Source organism: Diplotaxodon limnothrissa, linkage group LG3, assembly GCF_057381915.1.
Source record: "Diplotaxodon limnothrissa isolate DT_005_m linkage group LG3, D_limnothrissa_male_GT1.1, whole genome shotgun sequence".
NCBI classification, from domain to species: Eukaryota; Metazoa; Chordata; class Actinopteri; order Cichliformes; family Cichlidae; genus Diplotaxodon; species Diplotaxodon limnothrissa.
The window spans coordinates 29,479,490-29,497,982 of NC_140598.1; the positions used below are offsets into that span (position 1 = coordinate 29,479,490).

Below are 18,493 nucleotides of genomic sequence, written 5' to 3' on the forward strand. Positions count from 1 at the left end.
CCAGCAATACTCTGGCCACTGCACCTGTATCTCCCTACTAGAAGGAAAAACTTCTAACCATTTGGAAAATATATCAACCAACATCAATCCACATTTTTCCTTTCAGTTTTGTGAACTTCACTTATAAGTTTTCAAACACTCATCCGAACATGGGTGTATCACCTGTAGAAGTTTAATACCTGTCCATAACATGTTAATCCCACAAGTCACAGTAAAAAGCCGTGGAAAAAATCGTCATGGAAAACACAGAAAACATTGTTTCATGTTAAACCTGGAATTCCTCCTCTTGACGCATCGACACTCCCATGAGTCAACTCATCAGAACTAGGCTCCTTTCTTAAAGAAAAGGGTTAGTTAGATCATTGCCAATGCAACATCAGGGCGTCTCCTCCGGAGTAGCACATGGCGGGCCCAATTCATGCATTCAACAGACCCGTCTGTGTTTTGATTAAAATTTTGTTTCCTAATGAAGTCAGCAGTGGGTGGGTGAAAGCCGTTCATCAGAGCATAGCTTAACTGCTGCTGATGTGGGCTGGCCTTCTCTGCACGCTCTTCAAGGCCGCTATGCTTTCTGCCAACTTCTAACATTTGACATTTTCCAACAATACAGAGTGTTACTATAACCAACAAGCAGCCAGTAAAAACAGTGTTCTTCACACAAAATCAGTAAAACAGAAAAGTAGCAGCTAAAGGGTTTAGTCTGCCCACACTCATGTAAACCTACAGTCTCTCCTCCTCTTGTCTCTGTCATCCTTCTGCTTCTGCAAAAACAAGCAAACAAAAACACCCACATCCACCTTTTTTTTTTTCACTGTTTGGGGTGGATTAGGCATTAAAAGTGACCAATCCTAGAATAGTTACCGTCTTCTGAATTTCAAGTCAGTCACATTTAGTCCACATCATCAGTCCAGCCACAGTCCTTTGCATTTGCATTTATACCAATCACATGCATTCATCTAGTCACATGCATTCATAACGATCATTGCTGATAGTGGAAAACCGCGCACAAATTTAAATGTCCACTGACAGCAATATTTCATCATTCCAAAAACAAAAACAATTCTTCTTGCCATTGAAATGGATTGAATCGCTACAATCCTTTTAAACACAGGATTTCCCATCTAATATGGTCAGCATCTTATGTAGGTGAATTTTCTCAGAAGCCAATTGTCATCTAGAGAAGCTCACCTTATATTTGCTCTCAATTAAAGTATTTTATAGCACTTTTGCTCCCAATCTTGCAGGCCTGCTTTTAACATCAACACACAAAATATCACACCCAGAGGGATGATACCACTTTTTCCCCTAAGTGCACTGTTACAAAAACAAAAAAGATTTTAGGCCCGGACATGTCTAAGTGTAAAAAATAAAAACAACAAAAAAAAACAGTCTTTCTCTTAGGTTTAGGTTGTTTTTCTTTTTCTAACTGGCAGAATCAGCCAGTTAGGTTTAGGTTGTTTGCTGCAGTCACTGCTTCTGGCTTTAATTTAACAACTGATGCTTACATGGTCTGAAATCAGACTTAAGTGTCACTACCTTTGTTCATTTTCCCCACATCATATTTACTGGTTGCCCACAAGTGCTCCTGAATATTTCCAATTCTGGAAAGTCTGGGGCCAACTGACCTAGTTTCACCTGCTAAATACACAGAGAAAATGTTTTTCATTAGCAGCTGCAGAGTTCACACGACACAAATGTTCACCATTAAAAACTTCCTAAACACTTCATATCAATGTTTTATCACAGGAATGTGGATTTCTTCCCCAGGTCTGTGCTTTTTTTTTTTTTAAACTTATTTTTCATTTTCACAGACCCAATCATTTCATTTAACTTTTCTTTCCTTTTTTTTCGTCCCCAAACATAAAACGTGTAACATGTCATCATGTATTTCACAAAACAAGTTTGTTCTCGTGTAATCAGAGTGTGTATCTGGGTGCAAGCTTCACCCATACATCAGAAACAGGAAACTACCCTCTGCTACATCTTATTCACTTGTTTTATAATACTGTCATCCTTCCCTGATCTAGTAACAATCAACTAATTTGCAAATCAGCTATTAACCCACTAAGTTGACAGGACAACAGAAATGCATGTTCAAAATATTATCACAAAAGAGAATTTCCTTCATACAGTAAATTACTTGTGCTGCACCAATAATGCAGAAAGCATCTCACAATTTACTATATTAATAACTAAATTTATTGTCTGATCACTGGTTGGTCAAACCAGAATCTCTTTTTTTCCCTTCACAAAAGTTAAACTCTTGTCCTGCAACCCTAGAGGGTTATTTGTCAGCAGTGGATACACTCAGCGTTTGATAACAAGTGTCTGTGAAATTTGCACAATTTTAACACTGATGACAGATAACAAGCTGATCTTCATTGCATGTGTGTGTTAGTAGGCAGGTTTAATGGCTGTGTGCAGTGGAGCTGCAGATTCAGCAGGACGTGTCCTTAAAGCTGCCTTTCCTTCACATTTCTCTGTTTATGTGTGTTTGTGTGCGTTTTATTTTTACCTTTGTTGCAATCCTACGGACTCTTTATCAACCTCCACAAGACAGCCGGCCACAGTTTTCCAACCCAATTTTCATGTGTTCTCACATTAACAACAACAGACTTCATTTTTCCTCCATGCTCTCCACTTCTCACAGCTTCTGTCTCTCTCCTGAATCTGCAGCAGTTCACAGTTGTGGCGTGTGAGGGGCCCAGTGGGCCATTCTTCTTCAGCTTTGCCTTTTGTCTTTCACTCTTTTCAGTCTCTTCCTTTGCCTTTTCAGCTCCCAGTATGGCAAATGTGAAACTCAGACAGTCTTTTCAAGTCCATTCACACACAGTGATGTCGCTGGCAAACCTCCCAGCTTGTGATTGGGAGCGCATACTTCCATCCATCCATGGTATTTGTACATGCTGCTGAACCCTTTAGGGCAGTGTTGCTGTGTGTTCACATTGTTGAGTCTTGTAGTTGACGCTGTTGATCTCGAACTGCATTTTGTCTTCAGGGAGAGATCGGTTGCCCTCGAAGCTTGTTCTTCAGTGTAAGGTGTACATGGAGTGAAGCTGTGTAATATTCAGTCAAAACACGGGCTGGGTGTAGTTCCAATGATGTTAATCTATCATTTTGCTCCGGCCGCTGTGCTTGTGGAGGACGTTGATCCAGTTCTGTAGCCACCTGTACAAACACACTAAAACATTTATTTAAGGATGATACTCAGTTATTTAGTCATGTATTTAATTCATTCATTATGGCAGTCCTGGCGTTCCATAAGATGAAGCCTCGTGATGAACTGAAGCTTTCCATCACACTGGTCGACTCATGGTCAAAGCATTGGGATGATTCATTTGCTCTACTGCGCCATCAAGTGGACGATTCAAGTGAAACGGACTCTTTGATGTGATGTGTAAACCTCTAAACTGAATAAATGAATTGTTTTCATTGTTATTTATCCCGAATATTGTCTCAGTATGTCTGATACAAAAGAGAAAGTGGAAACTATCAGGACAGAGTTTTGGTATGATTGTGTAACTGTGTAATCATGCTTATGTACATCTGGATAATCACACAAACTGTGTGGCGCTTCACTTTTTAATAAACTAAAATACAGAAATCAGATTATAGGATCTATAGTTTTATTTATATTATGGTACTTATCATTTGTGACATTTATTACTGTGTGCATACTTTATTAGGAGATTAAATTTGAAAAAAATCTCTTCCTTGCTGGTTCCATCGAAGAAGAAATACTCAACTATGTAGCACGTACGTAGTCCAATTCCACAACAGTGTGATGGGGAATCAGCTGTGTTTTGCTGCCCATTTTATTTCGAATCTGGCGCGAACCGGCGAGCCAGTCCCTGAATCAGTCACGTGGTACGGACTGCCCGCGAGGCCTCGAGCGTCACTGCACACGTAATCAAAGCAAGCCTCGATACGTGCTTCCCAAAAACTCCCCTGACACACGCTTCGACACACAGGACATCACTATCTTACAGGGCTTGGGCGCGTGATGTCACGGGGTGGGCGTGGAAAGTCTTTTGGGCTGATGCGCCATATTTCAGGGCTCAAGCGAAAGAGGAGCGAAAGCACACACATCAGCCATGGTTCGTAACTGCTGCGTGATCGGCTGTAATGTTCGATCACACGACCGGCAAGGGAAGAAGCTTGGAAATGGTTTATCTTTTCATTCTTTCCCCACCTGGAAGCAGCATGAGGGAGCTCATATAGCGGACCTTACCAAAAGAAGGCGTCTAGCCTGGATAGCAGCCGTGGGACGACTTGATCTCCAGTTCTCTTCCATCTCCAAATATCTGTTGGTGTGCTCCCGACATTTTCACTCCGGTAAGTGAAAATGTAGTATGTTTACATCACTCTTTATAGCTTAATGATTTTTATTGTTGATGCGCTCGGAGGTTATACAATCCGAACAAACATCGTATTGAGTGACTTTGCAGACACGTGCAATTCTGTCGCACCACTGTAGGGAAGCCTGCCTATGAAATGGATCAAACAAATCCAGACTGGGTACCAACGCTACACATGAACTCCGAAAAAAGACGACGAACGCAAGGACAACAACAAAGAGCACTAGTCGGAGGTAAACACACCCCAAACCCCAATCCCTAATTCAAAAAATTGCTCTTAGTGTCCGGCAATCGCCACATAAAGTTTTGAGGATTCAAACGGCCTTAATGTGAAAACCGCTGAAAGTTTCCCCTGTGTGCATGGAGGACAACAATGGGTTTAAAGTAATATCTTGCCCGATTGTCAATGTAGTAGTTTGCATCTACTTTACAATTATGGACACATAATATGACAACGAGATATTTGCAGTTCATTGATAAATGTATAACATAAATTGTGGTGGAGGGTGGACAACAACACTAAGTGCTATACTCCTTTCTGGCATCGTTGTATTTTCACTCAGTTGTACATAGAATTTGTATTCTGTTTCATCCTATTGTATATCTTATTCTATTTATTCTACTGTATATAGTATTTTTATTTTGTTCTATTCTGTACAGTTGTGTACAGAATTTTATTCTTATTGTATTCTAATTTTTGCTATATAACTTTTGCACTGTCCACTAACTGCTGTGACAAAACTAATTTGAGTGGGACTGATAAAGGTTATCTTATCTTGGCTATTATACTCCCACGCACTCCAGCTGACTTAACGTGGTTTGAATGACGACGTACTCACAGTTTAGCGGCTTGAAAACAGCCAGATTTGCACTCAGCCATTAGTAAACTGGATGCGATTTCTTATTTCGAAACTGGTAGTATTTGTGGTACTGCGCAGGGAGCAGCGACCTCTGTTCAGGCTCCAGGAGATGACGTCACACAGGCTCGCCCCCTCCAGGCGTCGCTATTTTGGCAGCATCCGGCTGCCGTGGTGAACGCCGTTAACCATTGTTGATAACTGTTGCGCCCCAGGTTGTACAAATAGACGAGGAAAATAGAAAATTACTTCCTTTTACCGCATTAGGTGAACTAAACTGAGTAGCACCATTGAAGGAGGAGTAAGCAAAACAAGACTGAAAGATGGGACCTTCCAGCCGGCGTATTCCGCTTGTGCAGCGATCATTTTGTATCGGGCAACTTTTATATAAGCTTTCTAACATAAGTGTTTTCATTATTTACTAGACTATCGTTGTGGTTTCTGATGATGGAAAACCACATAGCTGCATGCATAGTGGGCTTTATGTCGTGTTTTCTTAGTTAGCAAGCTCTAAAGTAGAAATAATGAAATGTTTATTTTGTAGGCAGAAAGGCAGAGAAGGCATCTGCAGAGAAGATAAGAAGAAAAATGAGACTGGATGTGTTCAACAGAAGACAGACAGCAAAGCTACAACGGATAGCACAAATCAAGCTATCTGCAGAAGGCATCCCTGCAAGGTGAATATATCAAAGTCTTTCTCTGGGTGTGACTTAATTCCGAGGAGTGCTGTCAAGTAAGCATATTGAGGCTGGGTGAGGTGAGACTAACGCTACATGATAGTGAAACTGTTACTTTAACCCTGCTTTAGGTGGTGGGAAAACTTAAAAAAAAACTACAATAAACACATAGAAATGATTTTAACTTTAAAACTGTTTTAAGTAGGTTCTTCTAATTCTTGGAGCTGTTTAAACCCTTAGCAAATAATGCACTCTTTATTAATCACATTTTCACCCACTGTGCATTTATACACCTGTCTGAATTGAATCATTAGTTATTATTAATCTTGCCACAGCGTGCCTTTTGTTCTGTCTTCCTCGCCTCCCCACCCTCTCGATTCTGACTGTTATAAGGGAGTTTTTCCTTCCCCACTGTCACCAGAAACATGGCCCATTTTCTACAAAAGTCAACAAAAAAGAATGAACATGATTTTGTTTTCTCTCTTATCAGGGACCCAGCAGCCAAGGATGCAGGACCAACAACCCTTGATGGTCGAAGGAGGCTTATTAAAGGTGCTGTCCCGACACTTTTTCAGTGGAATAATTATAAAGTTGAACCAACGCAGAGTAGTGTTTGGGAGAGAACGGAGCGAGAACCCCCTGAACTAGTTCATCCTGGGGATCAAGGTCAGCACAGTGTTACAGGAGATCATGACTACTGCTCAGTCCCTGAGCCATCAGCAGAAGACCTGTCCAAAGACGTGGAGAGTCTGAGGAAGGAAATACAGGAGTTACGTGTCCAGCGAGAGTTTGGGTTACAGCGGTTTGCTGGCTCTGAAACTGACATCCAATTCTATACCAGGTACATCGAAGTTCAAGTGTTTCCAGTCTTCATGAAAACAACAGATATTTACTTTTTATCTGCTGACTGTATGTTTCATGAGTGATGTTAATTAATGATTGACACGATGTTTGTCTCTCTTGTGAATAGATTTCCAAGCTATGATCATTTGATGGCATTCTGGGTTTTGATTGAGCCTTGCATCTATAAGATGATCCGGGCTTCAAGAGCCAAGTCAGCTGCCAACACGGACGAAGAAGTGTTGACACCTGCACGCACACAAGCGGTAGGCTATGGCTTTGTTGGTAGTTGGAACTAGAGGTGCGATGGCATTGTGTTTATGTGGCATAATTTTTGGGCTACAAGCCACTACTTTTTGCACAAGCTTTGAACTCTGTGACTTTCAGAGGATTTGTTTTGTTTGTTCCGCTGTTGTACGGCACTACGTTGGCTGGCAGAAGGGCATGTGATCAGACACACAGTATCGGGGGACAAGAGTGGTATGTTGTCCGTCCGAAAGGCAACGTAGTCCCGTACGAAGTAGCGCGAAAAACAAACTTGATTAGCAAGAGGAGTATTACAGGAGCAAAGGAAGCTTTCATTCACAAACCCTCAGTATGGTAAACACAAGAAATGCATATGATGCAGCTTTCAAATTAAAGCTCTCAGCGAGGGGAAGTAGAGCTGCTGCACGTACCCTTGGCATAAACGAATCAATGGTGAGACGTTGGAGACTCCAGCGTGATGAACTGGCTCAGTCCAAAAAGACGACAAAAGCTTTCAGAGGAAATAAAAACAGATGGCCTAAATGTATTGAAGACCGGATGAACACACAGAGAGCAAATGGGCGAGGTGTTTCAACTGTGCAGATCCGACTGAAAGCCAAAATAGTCGCCAACGAAAAAACGAAAAGGACTGTCCATCAGGGCGCGGACGACTGTGTGTCAGCAACTCCCCCCCGACTATGCAGAGAAAATAACAAACTTGCGCAAATTCACACAAAGAAAGTTAAACGAATATTCCATCGGACCGGACGCGATCATAAACATGGATGCAGTGCCGTTGACATTTGACCTGCCCCTTAGTAGGACTGTTAACAAGTCCCACTAAGACTTGTCCTACAACTCATATGAGGACGTTTGCAGTTTGTATATAAAGATAATAAAAACAACTTTATTTACTAGAAAAATAAAAGAATTCAACCCTGACAGTACAGTATGGTGTGCATAACCATCCCAGCAACCATTTACTTTGACAATATCACATTTTATTCTGATCTATAAAGTATTTTATTCTATTGTACACAGTGTCTTATTCTTATCCTATCCCATTGTTTTTCTGAATTTTTGCCACTTTCTGCTGTAACTCAACAAATTTCCCACATGTGGGGCTAATAAGGGTCTATCCTGTCTTATCTTACAAAACATTTAGCCAAGAAAAGCATGATCTTACTAGTTCATAGATTAAGGAGTAACATTTTCCCTTTTGTTTTAACCTTTCAGAGGCAGCTGCTCCAGCCAGTCGACGAGTTCTTTCTTTTCCTGGTTTTCCTGTCTGTTGGTCTGAAGGAGAGGGACCTGGCTCATCGATTCAACATACACCAGTCCACAGTGAGCAGCATCATTGCAACATGGACAAGTTTTCTTGCCACTGCACTGGGGTCTCAGTGCATCTGGCTTACACGTGCAGAAGTGCAAGCTTACCTCCCTAAAGAATTCAAAGGTTTCTCAGACACCCAGGTGATCCTTGACTGTACAGAGCTGAGGTGTCAGACACCATCCTCACCACTTCTCCAGAGTGAAACGTACTCTTCGTACAAATCCCACTGCACGATGAAAGCCCTGGTTGGCATAGCTCCACATGGTCCAGTCACATTCATCTCTGATCTGTACGCAGGTTCGGTTAGTGACAAGGAACTATTCAAACAATCAGGCATTGCTGAGAAGTTGACTGAAGACATGGCAGTGATGGTGGATAAGGGCTTCCTGATCACAGATGGTTGTAAATGCAAAGTGTACCGCCCCCCTTTTGTATCTAAGCAGAAGAAGAAGAAGAACCAGGTTAAGGAGATGCAGGCCACAGTCAGACTCAGGCTGCATGTGGAGCGAGTCATTAGGAGGATCAAACAGAACAAACTTTTTGATGGCATCATCACCATGTCACCTGTTTACAATATCAACCAACTGTTTGCAGTAGCATGTATGCTGTCAAATTACCAGAACACAGCATTAGTTAAAAAACGGGTTAAGTGAGACGAGATGGAGTTGTCCCAAGACACCAGTGCAAGTAACTTATGCTAGGCATGGAGCTTGAAATACTTACTATGTAAATAAGTTCTGAAAACATTCAGTGTTTTAATATTTTTTATACCGTTGCTAAAATAAGAGTTCATTGATTTCACACAACAGTAAAATGTTTTTTAAAAATTCATTAAATGTAGAAACTTAAAGAAGTCCAGACGCTTTTCTTTGAAAGCTCCTTTGACTACATTCACAGACATTTAGATGTTGTATGTTTGCAGTATTAACTTGATGTATATTTGCTTCTGATCACCCAAACACATGTTGATTAAACTATCTGACCAGTCAAATTGGGTGTGATAAAGCAGAGAGGAGTAACGCAATGTTTAAATTTGACGTTAGCCAACGTTATTTTTTGTCGGTTAATTTCTGTTTTCTTACCCTCGTATTGTGTATCTGTGATGCAGCATATAACGTAAATCCTTTATCTAATTTTCTGGCAGTTGTTCAATTTTGGGAGCTCTTGTAGGCAGCGGGTGTAGAACATCGCCACTGTTTAACCACTGCAGAAACAGTGGGGCAGGGATGAGTATAACGCAGAAGTGATTGTGCAAGTGGCTGCTGTAACAACCAAATTTCCCCTTGTGGGACAATTAAAGGATTATTCTAAGTAGGACTACACATTGGTGGGACCATTTTAGATGGTTCATGTTTTATAACTACAGTGATGCACATTGCTATAAGAATATGTTTATTTCTCTAACACTATTTTAACCAAGTAGTTAGAGGATACTACATCCCATTCTTCATATGTTTAAACATGTCAGAGGTTTATTTTTTAAACAGTTGGTTATGTCAGCAAATAAAAACAAAAAGTAGTCCCCATCCCCACGTTTGAAGTATAGATTATTAAATTTACAGGGTGTAAGTTAAGGCAACACAAAACTTTTGCCACATGTGGAACCGAAAATAAAAGTGAAGATGCACAAAATATTTTCAAGAATAGACTGCGTGACCATGGTACGTGTTTTACTGCAGGTTTGAGACGGACAGACTCCCCGCCTCACCCTCCCTTCCCCAGAGACATTGCTTCAGACATTGACCCCCAACACATCTTCCACCTCTCCCCCCTTCACCCTCACCCTCCCCAATCCAGTCTCAACGACCACCACCACCCTCCCCACTCCAGACCAACGACCACCACCGCCCTCTCCAATCCAGACTCAACACCCTCCATCACACCTCTCACCCCCCTTTCCTCCTCCTCCCTCAAACTCAGAATACACACTGAGGATGTGAGCTGACTATTTCAGAAACGGAAGCCCAGGAAAGTCCCCGGACCAGATGGTGTCTCACCCTCCTGCCTCAAAACCTGTGCTGAACAGCTGGTTCCCATCTTTACTCGCATCTTCAACAGACGCTCAAACATCATTCCTGTTCCCAAGAAACCCGCCATCACAGGACTGAATGACTACAGACCCGTCGCCTTGACGTCTGTGGTCATGAAATCCTTCGAACGACTGGTGTTAGCCCATCTGAAGGACATTACAGGCCACCAGCTGGACCCTCTGCAGTTTGCCTACCGGGCAAACAGGTCGGTGGATGATGCAGTGAACATGGGGCTGCATTACATTCTGCAACACCTCGACCGCCCGGGAACTTATGCCAGGGTCCTGTTTGTGGACTTTAGTTCGGCTTTTAACACCATTGTGCTTGAACTTCTCTCCTCCAAACTCTCCCAGCTCAGCGTGTCACCAGCTACCTGTCAGTGGATCACCAGCTTCCTGACAGATAGAAAGCAGCAAGTGAAGCTGGGGGAGATCACCTCTGAAACCCGGTCCCTCAGTATTGGTGCCCCTCAAGGATGTGTCCTCTCACCACTACTGTTGTCCCTCTACACTAACGACTGCACCTCGGCTGTTAAACTCCTAAAGTTTGCAGACGACACCACCGTCATTGGCCTCATTAAGGATAGTGATGAGTCTGCATACTGGCAGGAAGTTGAGCGGCTGGTACTCTGGTGCATCCAGTACAATCTGGAGCTGAACACTCTATGCATTGTGCTGTACTCTTTACTACTGTAGACCCATTTAAACAGTGTAAACCCTCTCAAAGGCATTTGCAATTATCTTTACTGTCCTCACATCAGTGATTGGGGAAACCAAAACAACCACATTTAACTCTAGAAGAACAACCTCATTCTTTAGGTGCTTCCAGCATGTTTGAGACCTATCAAAATCACTCACTGAATTGTGATGAACCCAAAATCCTACTTTAGGGTGTCAAACAACATGTCAAAGCTGAGTACACATGTCAAAAGAACTCACAACTGTTGTTACTATGTTTACTCGGACAGTGAGGGCCTAATGCACTTACACATCAGGAACTGACATGCTAGAAAATCAGTCTACAAAATATACACAAATAATTATTAGTTAGGTTGCTGTAAAACGTGCATGCTAAAACTACTCCAGTCACTTCTGCTCAGGACTCTAACAGAGTTTGTGATGTTCACAGACATGTAAATGCATATCAGTTATAAGATGATTAGAAATGTCACACCAACGACCCCCTTAACACAAAACCACACGGAACTACTTCCGGCACAACTGCCTGATTGTTTAATAAGGTGTCATCTGCATTCATGATCCCTCTTAGGTGCCACAGAGTCTGCTCTGCAGTCGCTGAGTTGGAGCTTGGCATGCTCTTTTTGGAGGAGGGCGCTCTTTTCACCCCTCACCCTCTCGTTCCAGTGCAGCTTTATGGTTATTGCTGTGGTTCTGGAACCTTCTCATAATGACTAGTAGGGCCCCAAACCGCACGACCTTTGACCTTAACTACTGCCTGGGCTTTCAGCTCTGCCATGACTGTTTCCTACTTCTCGCTGGGTCTCTGAAGACTTCTGATCAGCACCCAGTCTCAATCTCTGGAAATTCCACCCTTGGGATGATTTCTTCCAGCAATACTCTGGCCACTGCACCTGTATCTCCCTACTAGAAGGAAAAACTTCTAACCATTTGGAAAATATATCAACCAACATCAATCCACATTTTTCCTTTCAGTTTTGTGAACTTCACTTATAGGTTTTCAAACCCTCATCCGAACATACCTGTCCATAACGTGTTAATCCCACAAGTCACAGTAAAAAGCCGTGGAAAAAATCGTCATGAAAAACACAGAAAACATTGTTTCATGTTAAACCTGGAATTCCTCCTCTTGACGCATCGACACTCCCATGAGTCAACTCATCAGAACTAGGCTCCTTTCTTAAAGAAAAGGGTTAGTTAGATCATTGCCAATGCAACATCAGGGCGTCTCCTCCGGAGTAGCACACGGCGGGCCCAATTCATGCATTCAACGGACCCGTCTGTGTTTTGATTAAAATTTTGTTTCCTAATGAAGTCAGCAGTGGGTGGGTGAAAGCCGTTCATCAGAGCATAGCTTAACTGCTGCTGATGTGGGCTGGCCTTCTCTGCACGCTCTTCAAGGCCGCTATGCTTTCTGCCAACTTCTAACATTTGACATTTTCCAACAATACAGAGTGTTACTATAACCAACAAGCAGCCAGTAAAAACAGTGTTCTTCACACAAAATCAGTAAAACAGAAAAGTAGCAGCTAAAGGGTTTAGTCTGCCCACACTCATGTAAACCTACAGTCCCTCCTCCTCTGGTCTCTGTCATCCTTCTGCTTCTGCAAAAACAAGCAAACAAAAACACATACATCCACCTTTTTTTTTTTCACTGTTTGGGGTGGATTAGGCATTAAAAGTGACCAATCCTAGAATAGTTACCGTCTTCTGAATTTCAAGTCAGTCACATTTAGTCCACATCATCAGTCCAGCCACAGTCCTTTGCATTTGCATTTATACCAATCACATGTATTCATCTAGTCACATGCATTCATAACGATCATTGCTGATAGTGGAAAACCGCGCACAAATTTAAATGTCCACTGACAGCAATATTTCATCATTCCAAAAACAATTCTTCTTGCCATTGAAATGAATTGAATCGCTACAATCCTTTTAAACACAGGATTTCCCATCTAATATGGTCAGCATCCTATGTAGGTGAATTTTCTCAGAAGCCAATTGTAATCTTGAGAAGCTCACCTTATATTTGCTTTCAATTAAAGTATTTTATAGCACTTTTGCTCCCAATCTTGCAGGCCTGCTTTTAACATCAACACACAAAATATCACACCCAGAGGGATGATACCTGGCAGGTTTTTCCCTAAGTGCACTGTTACAAAAACAAAAAAGATTTTAGGCCCGGACATGTCTTAAGTGTAAATAAAAAAAAAAACAACAAAAAAAAAAAGTCTTTCTCTTAGGTTTGGGTTGTTTTTCTTTTTCTAACTGGCAGAATCAGCCTGGTACTAAAACAAAAACCCCAAAATCTACCGGAAAAATAACAGGAAAAGTTTTGCCTTCAGGTGAACTAACAGGCTGTAGGGGTTAGAACCTGCCATGCAGTGCTGCAGTCACTGCTTCTGGCTTTAATTAACAACTGATGCTTACATGGTCTGAAATCAGACTTAAGTGTCACTACCTTTGTTCATTTTCCCCACATCATATTTACTGGTTGCCCACAAGTGCTCCTGAATATTTCCAATTCTGGAAAGTCTGGGGTCAACTGACCTAGTTTCACCTGCTAAATACACAGAGAAAATGTTTTTCATTAGCAGCTGCAGAGTTCACACAACACAAATGTTCACCATGAAAAGCTTCCTAAACACTTCATATCAATGTTTTATCACAGGAATGTGGATTTCTTCCCCAGGTCTGTGCTTTTTTTTTTTAAACTTATTTTTCATTTTCACAGACCCAATCATTTCATTTAACTTTTCTTTCCTTTTTTTTCTTCCCCAAACATAAAACGTGTAACATGTCATCATGTATTTCACAAAACAAGTTTGTTCTCGTGTAATCAGAGTGTGTATCTGGGTGCAAGCTTCACCCATACATCAGAAACAGGAAACTACCCTCTGCTACATCTTATTCACTTGTTTTATAATCCAGTCATCCTTCCCTGATCTAGTAACAATCAACTAATTTGCAAATCAGCTATTAACCCACTAAGTTGACAGGACAACAGAAATGCATGTTCAAAATATTATCACAAAAGAGAATTTCCTTCATACAGTAAATTACTTGTGCTGCACCAATAATGCAGAAAGCATCTCACAATTTACTATATTAATAACTAAATTTATTGTCTGATCACTGGTTGGTCAAACCAGAATCTCTTTTTTTCCCTTCACAAAAGTTAAACTCTTGTCCTGCAACCCTAGAGGGTTATTTGTCAGCAGTGGATACACTCAGCGTTTGATAACAAGTGTCTGTGAAATTTGCACAATTTTAACACTGATGACAGATAACAAGCTGATCTTCATTGCATGTGTGTGTTAGTAGGCAGGTTTAATGGCTGTGTGCAGTGGAGCTGCAGATTCAGCAGGGCGTGTCCTTAAAGCTGCCTTTCCTTCACATTTCTCTGTTTATGTGTGTTTGTGTGCGTTTTATTTTTACCTTTGTTGCAATCCTACGAACTCTTTATCAACCTCCACAAGACAGCCGGCCACAGTTTTCCAACCCAATTTTCATGTGTTCTCACATTAACAACAACAGACTTCATTTTTCCTCCATGCTCTCCACTTCTCACAGCTTCTGTCTCTCTCCTGAATCTGCAGCAGTTCACAGTTGTGGCGTGTCAGGGGCCCAGTGGGCCGTTCTTCTTCAGCTTTGCCTTTTGTCTTTCACTCTTTTCAGTCTCTTCCTTTGCCTTTTCAGCTCCCAGTATGGCAAATGTGAAACTCAGACAGTCTTCTCAAGTCCATTCACACACAGTGATGTCGCTGGCAAACCTCCCAGCTTGTGATTGGGAGCGCATACTTCCATCCATCCATGGTATTTGTACATGCTGCTGAACCCTTTAGGGCAGTGTTGCTGTGTGTTCACATTGTTGAGTCTTGTAGTTGACGCTGTTGATCTCGAACTGCATTTTGTCTTCAGGGAGAGATCGGTTGCCCTCGAAGCTTGTTCTTCAGTGTAAGGTGTACATGGAGTGAAGCTGTGTAATATTCAGTCAAAACACGGGCTGGGTGTAGTTCCAATGATGTTAATCTATCATTTGGCTCCAGCCGCTGTGCTTGTGGAGGACGTTGATCCAGTTCTGTAGCCACCTGTACAAACACACTAAAACTTTTAAGGATGATACTCAGTTATTTAATCGTGTATTTAATTCATTCATTATGGCAGTCCTGGCGTTCCATAAGATGAAGCCTCGTGATGAACTGAAGCTTTCCATCACACTGGTCGACTCATGGTCAAAGCATTGTGATGATTCATTTGCTCTACTGCGCCATCAAGTGGACGATTCAAGTGAAACGGGCTCTTTGATGTGATGTGTAGGCCTCTAAACTGAATAAATGAATTGTTTTCATTGTTATTTATCCCGAATATTGTCTCAGTATGTCTGATACAAAAGAGAAAGTGGAAACTATCAGGACAGAGTTTTGGTATGATTGTGTAACTGTGTAATCATGCTTATGTACATCTGGATAATCACACAAACTGTGTGGCGCTTCACTTTTTAATAAACTAAAATACAGAAATCAGATTATAGGATCTATAGTTTTATTTATATTATGGTACTTATCATTTGTGATATTTATAACTGTGTGCATACTTTATTAGGAGATTAAATTTAAAAAAAATCTCTTCCTTGCTGGTTCCATCGAAGAAGAAATACTCAACTATGTAGCACGTACGTAGTCCAATTCCACAACAGTGTGATGGGGAATCAGCTGTGTTTTGCTGCCCATTTTATTTCGAATCTGGCGCGAACCGGCGAGCCAGTCCCTGAATCAGTCACGTGGTACGGACTGCCCGCGAGGCCTCGAACGTCACTGCACACGTAATCAAAGCGAGCCTCGATACGTGCTTCCCAAAAACTCCCCTGACACACGCTTCGACACACAGGACATCACTATCTTACAGGGCTTTGGCGCGTGATGTCACGGGGTGGGCGTGGAAAGTCTTTTGGGCTGATGCGCCATATAGGGCTTCGGAGCGTGATGTCACGGGGGTGGGCGTGGAAAGGATTTTGGCCCGATTCACCATTTTGGGGGTCTAAGCTAGGAGCGATAGCATAGCCATGGTTCGTACTTGCTGTGTGCTCGGCTGCAATGTTCGATCTTACGACCGGCACGGGAATAAGGTTGGATTGTCTTTTTATGCTTTCCCAACCTGGAAGCAACGTGAAGGAGCTCATGTATCGGATGTTACCAAAAGAAGGCGTCTAGCCTGGATAGCAGCCGTGGGATGACTTGATCTCCAGTTCTCTTCCATCTCCAAATATCTGTTGGTGTGCTCCCGACATTTTCACTCCGGTAAGTGAAAATGTAGTATGTTTACATCACTCTTTATAGCTTAATAATTTTATTGTTGATGCGCTCGGAGGTTATACAATCCGAACAAACATCGTATTGAGTGACTTTGCAGACATGTGCAATTCTGTCGCACCACTGTAGGGAAGCCTGCCTATGAAATGGATCAAACAAATCCAGACTGGGTACCAACGCTACACATGAACTCCGAAAAAAGACGACGAACGCAAGGACAACAACAAAGAGCACTAGTCGGAGGTAAACACCCCCCAAACCCCAATCCCTAATTCAAAAAATTGCTCTTAGTGTCCGGCAATCGCCACATAAAGTTTTGAGGATTCAAACGGCCTTAATGTGAAAACCGCTGAAAGTTTCCCCTGTGTGCATGGAGGACAACAATGGGTTTAAAGTAATATCTTGCCCGATTGTCAATGTAGTAGTTTGCATCTACTTTACAATTATGGACACATAATATGACAACGAGATATTTGCAGTTCATTGATAAATGTATAACAATTGTGGTGGAGGGTGGACAACAACACTAAGTGCTATACTCCTTTCTGGCATCGTTGTATTTTTACTCAGTTGTACATAGAATTTGTATTCTGTTTTATCCTATTGTATATCTTATTCTATTTATTCTACTGTATATAGTATTTTTTTTGTTCTATTCTGTACAGTTGTGTACAGAATTTTATTCTTATTGTATTCTAATTTTTGCTATATAACTTTTGCACTGTCCCCTAACTGCTGTGTCAAAACTAATTTGAGTGGGACTGATAAAGGTTATCTTATCTTGGCTATTATACTCCCACGCACTCCAGCTGACTTAACTTGGGACGTACTCACAGTTTAGCGGCTTGAAAACAGCCACATTTGCACTCAGCCATTAGTAAACTGGATGCGATTTCTTATTTCGAAACTGGTAGTATTTGTACTGCGCAGGGAGCAGCGACCTCTGTTCAGGCTCCAGGAGATGACGTCACACAGGTTCGCCCCCTCCCCCTCCAGGCGTCGCTATTTTGGCAGCATCCGGCTGCCGTGGTGAACGCGGCTAACCATTGTTGATAACTGTTGCGCCCCAGGTTGTACAAATAGACGAGGAAAAAAGAGAAGTACTTTCTTTTACCGCATTAGGTGAACTAAACTGAGTAGCACCATTGAAGGAGGAGTAAGCAAAACAAGACTGAAAGATGGGACCTTCCAGCCGGCGTATTCCGCTTGTTCCCATCATTTTGTATCGGGCAACTTTTATATAAGCTTTCTAACATAAGTGTTTTCATTATTTACTAGACTATCGTTGTGGTTTCTGATGATGGAAAACCACATAGCTGCATGCAGAGTGGGCTTTATGTCGTGTTTTCTTAGTTAGCAAGCTCAAAAGTAGAAATAATGAAATGTTTATTGTGTAGGCAGAAAGGCAGAGAAGGCATCTGCAGAGAAGATAAGAAGAAAAATGAGACTGGATGTGTTCAACAGAAGACAGACAGCAAAGCTACAACGGATAGCACAAATCAAGCTATCTGCAGAAGGCATCCCTGCAAGGTGAATATATCAAAGTCTTTCTCTGGGTGTGACTTAATACCGAGGAGTGCTGTCAAGTAAGCATATTGAGGCTGGGTGAGGTGAGACTAACGCTACATGATAGTGAAACTGTGTTACTTTAACCCTGCTTTAGGTGGTGGGAAAACTTAAAAAAAAAACTACAATAAACACATAGAAATGATTTTAACTTTAAAACTGTTTTAAGTAGGTTCTTCTAATTCTTGGAGCTGTTTAAACCCTTAGCAAATAATGCACTCTTTATTAATCACATTTTCACCCACTGTGCATTTATACACCTGTCTGAATTGAATCATTAGTTATTATTAATCTTGCCACAGCGTGCCTTTTGTTCTGTCTTCCTCGCCTCCCCACCCTCTTGATTCTGACTGTTATAAGGGAGTTTTTCCTTCCCCACTGTCACCAGAAACATGGCCCATTTTCTACAAAAGTCAACAAAAAAGAATGAACATGATTTTGTTTTCTCTCTTATCAGGGACCCAGCAGCCAAGGATGCAGGACCAACAACCCTTGATGGTCGAAGGAGGCTTTTTAAAGGTGCTGTCCCGACACTTTTTCAGTGGAATAATTATAAAGTCGAACCAACGCAGA

The 18,493-nt window shown here is 41.8% G+C and overlaps 1 protein-coding gene across 1 annotated transcript; it reads left to right on the forward strand.

The window, feature by feature from the left end:
- The first annotated feature begins 6,923 nt into the window (after positions 1 to 6,923).
- Positions 6,924 to 8,964, forward strand: LOC146635273 (uncharacterized). Its single transcript, XM_085350073.1, has 2 exons — positions 6,924 to 6,998; positions 8,215 to 8,964. Exons 1-2 carry the CDS (start codon positions 6,924 to 6,926, stop codon positions 8,962 to 8,964), a joined length of 825 nt encoding a protein of 274 aa, XP_085206199.1.
- Positions 8,965 to 18,493: the final 9,529 nt, after the last annotated feature.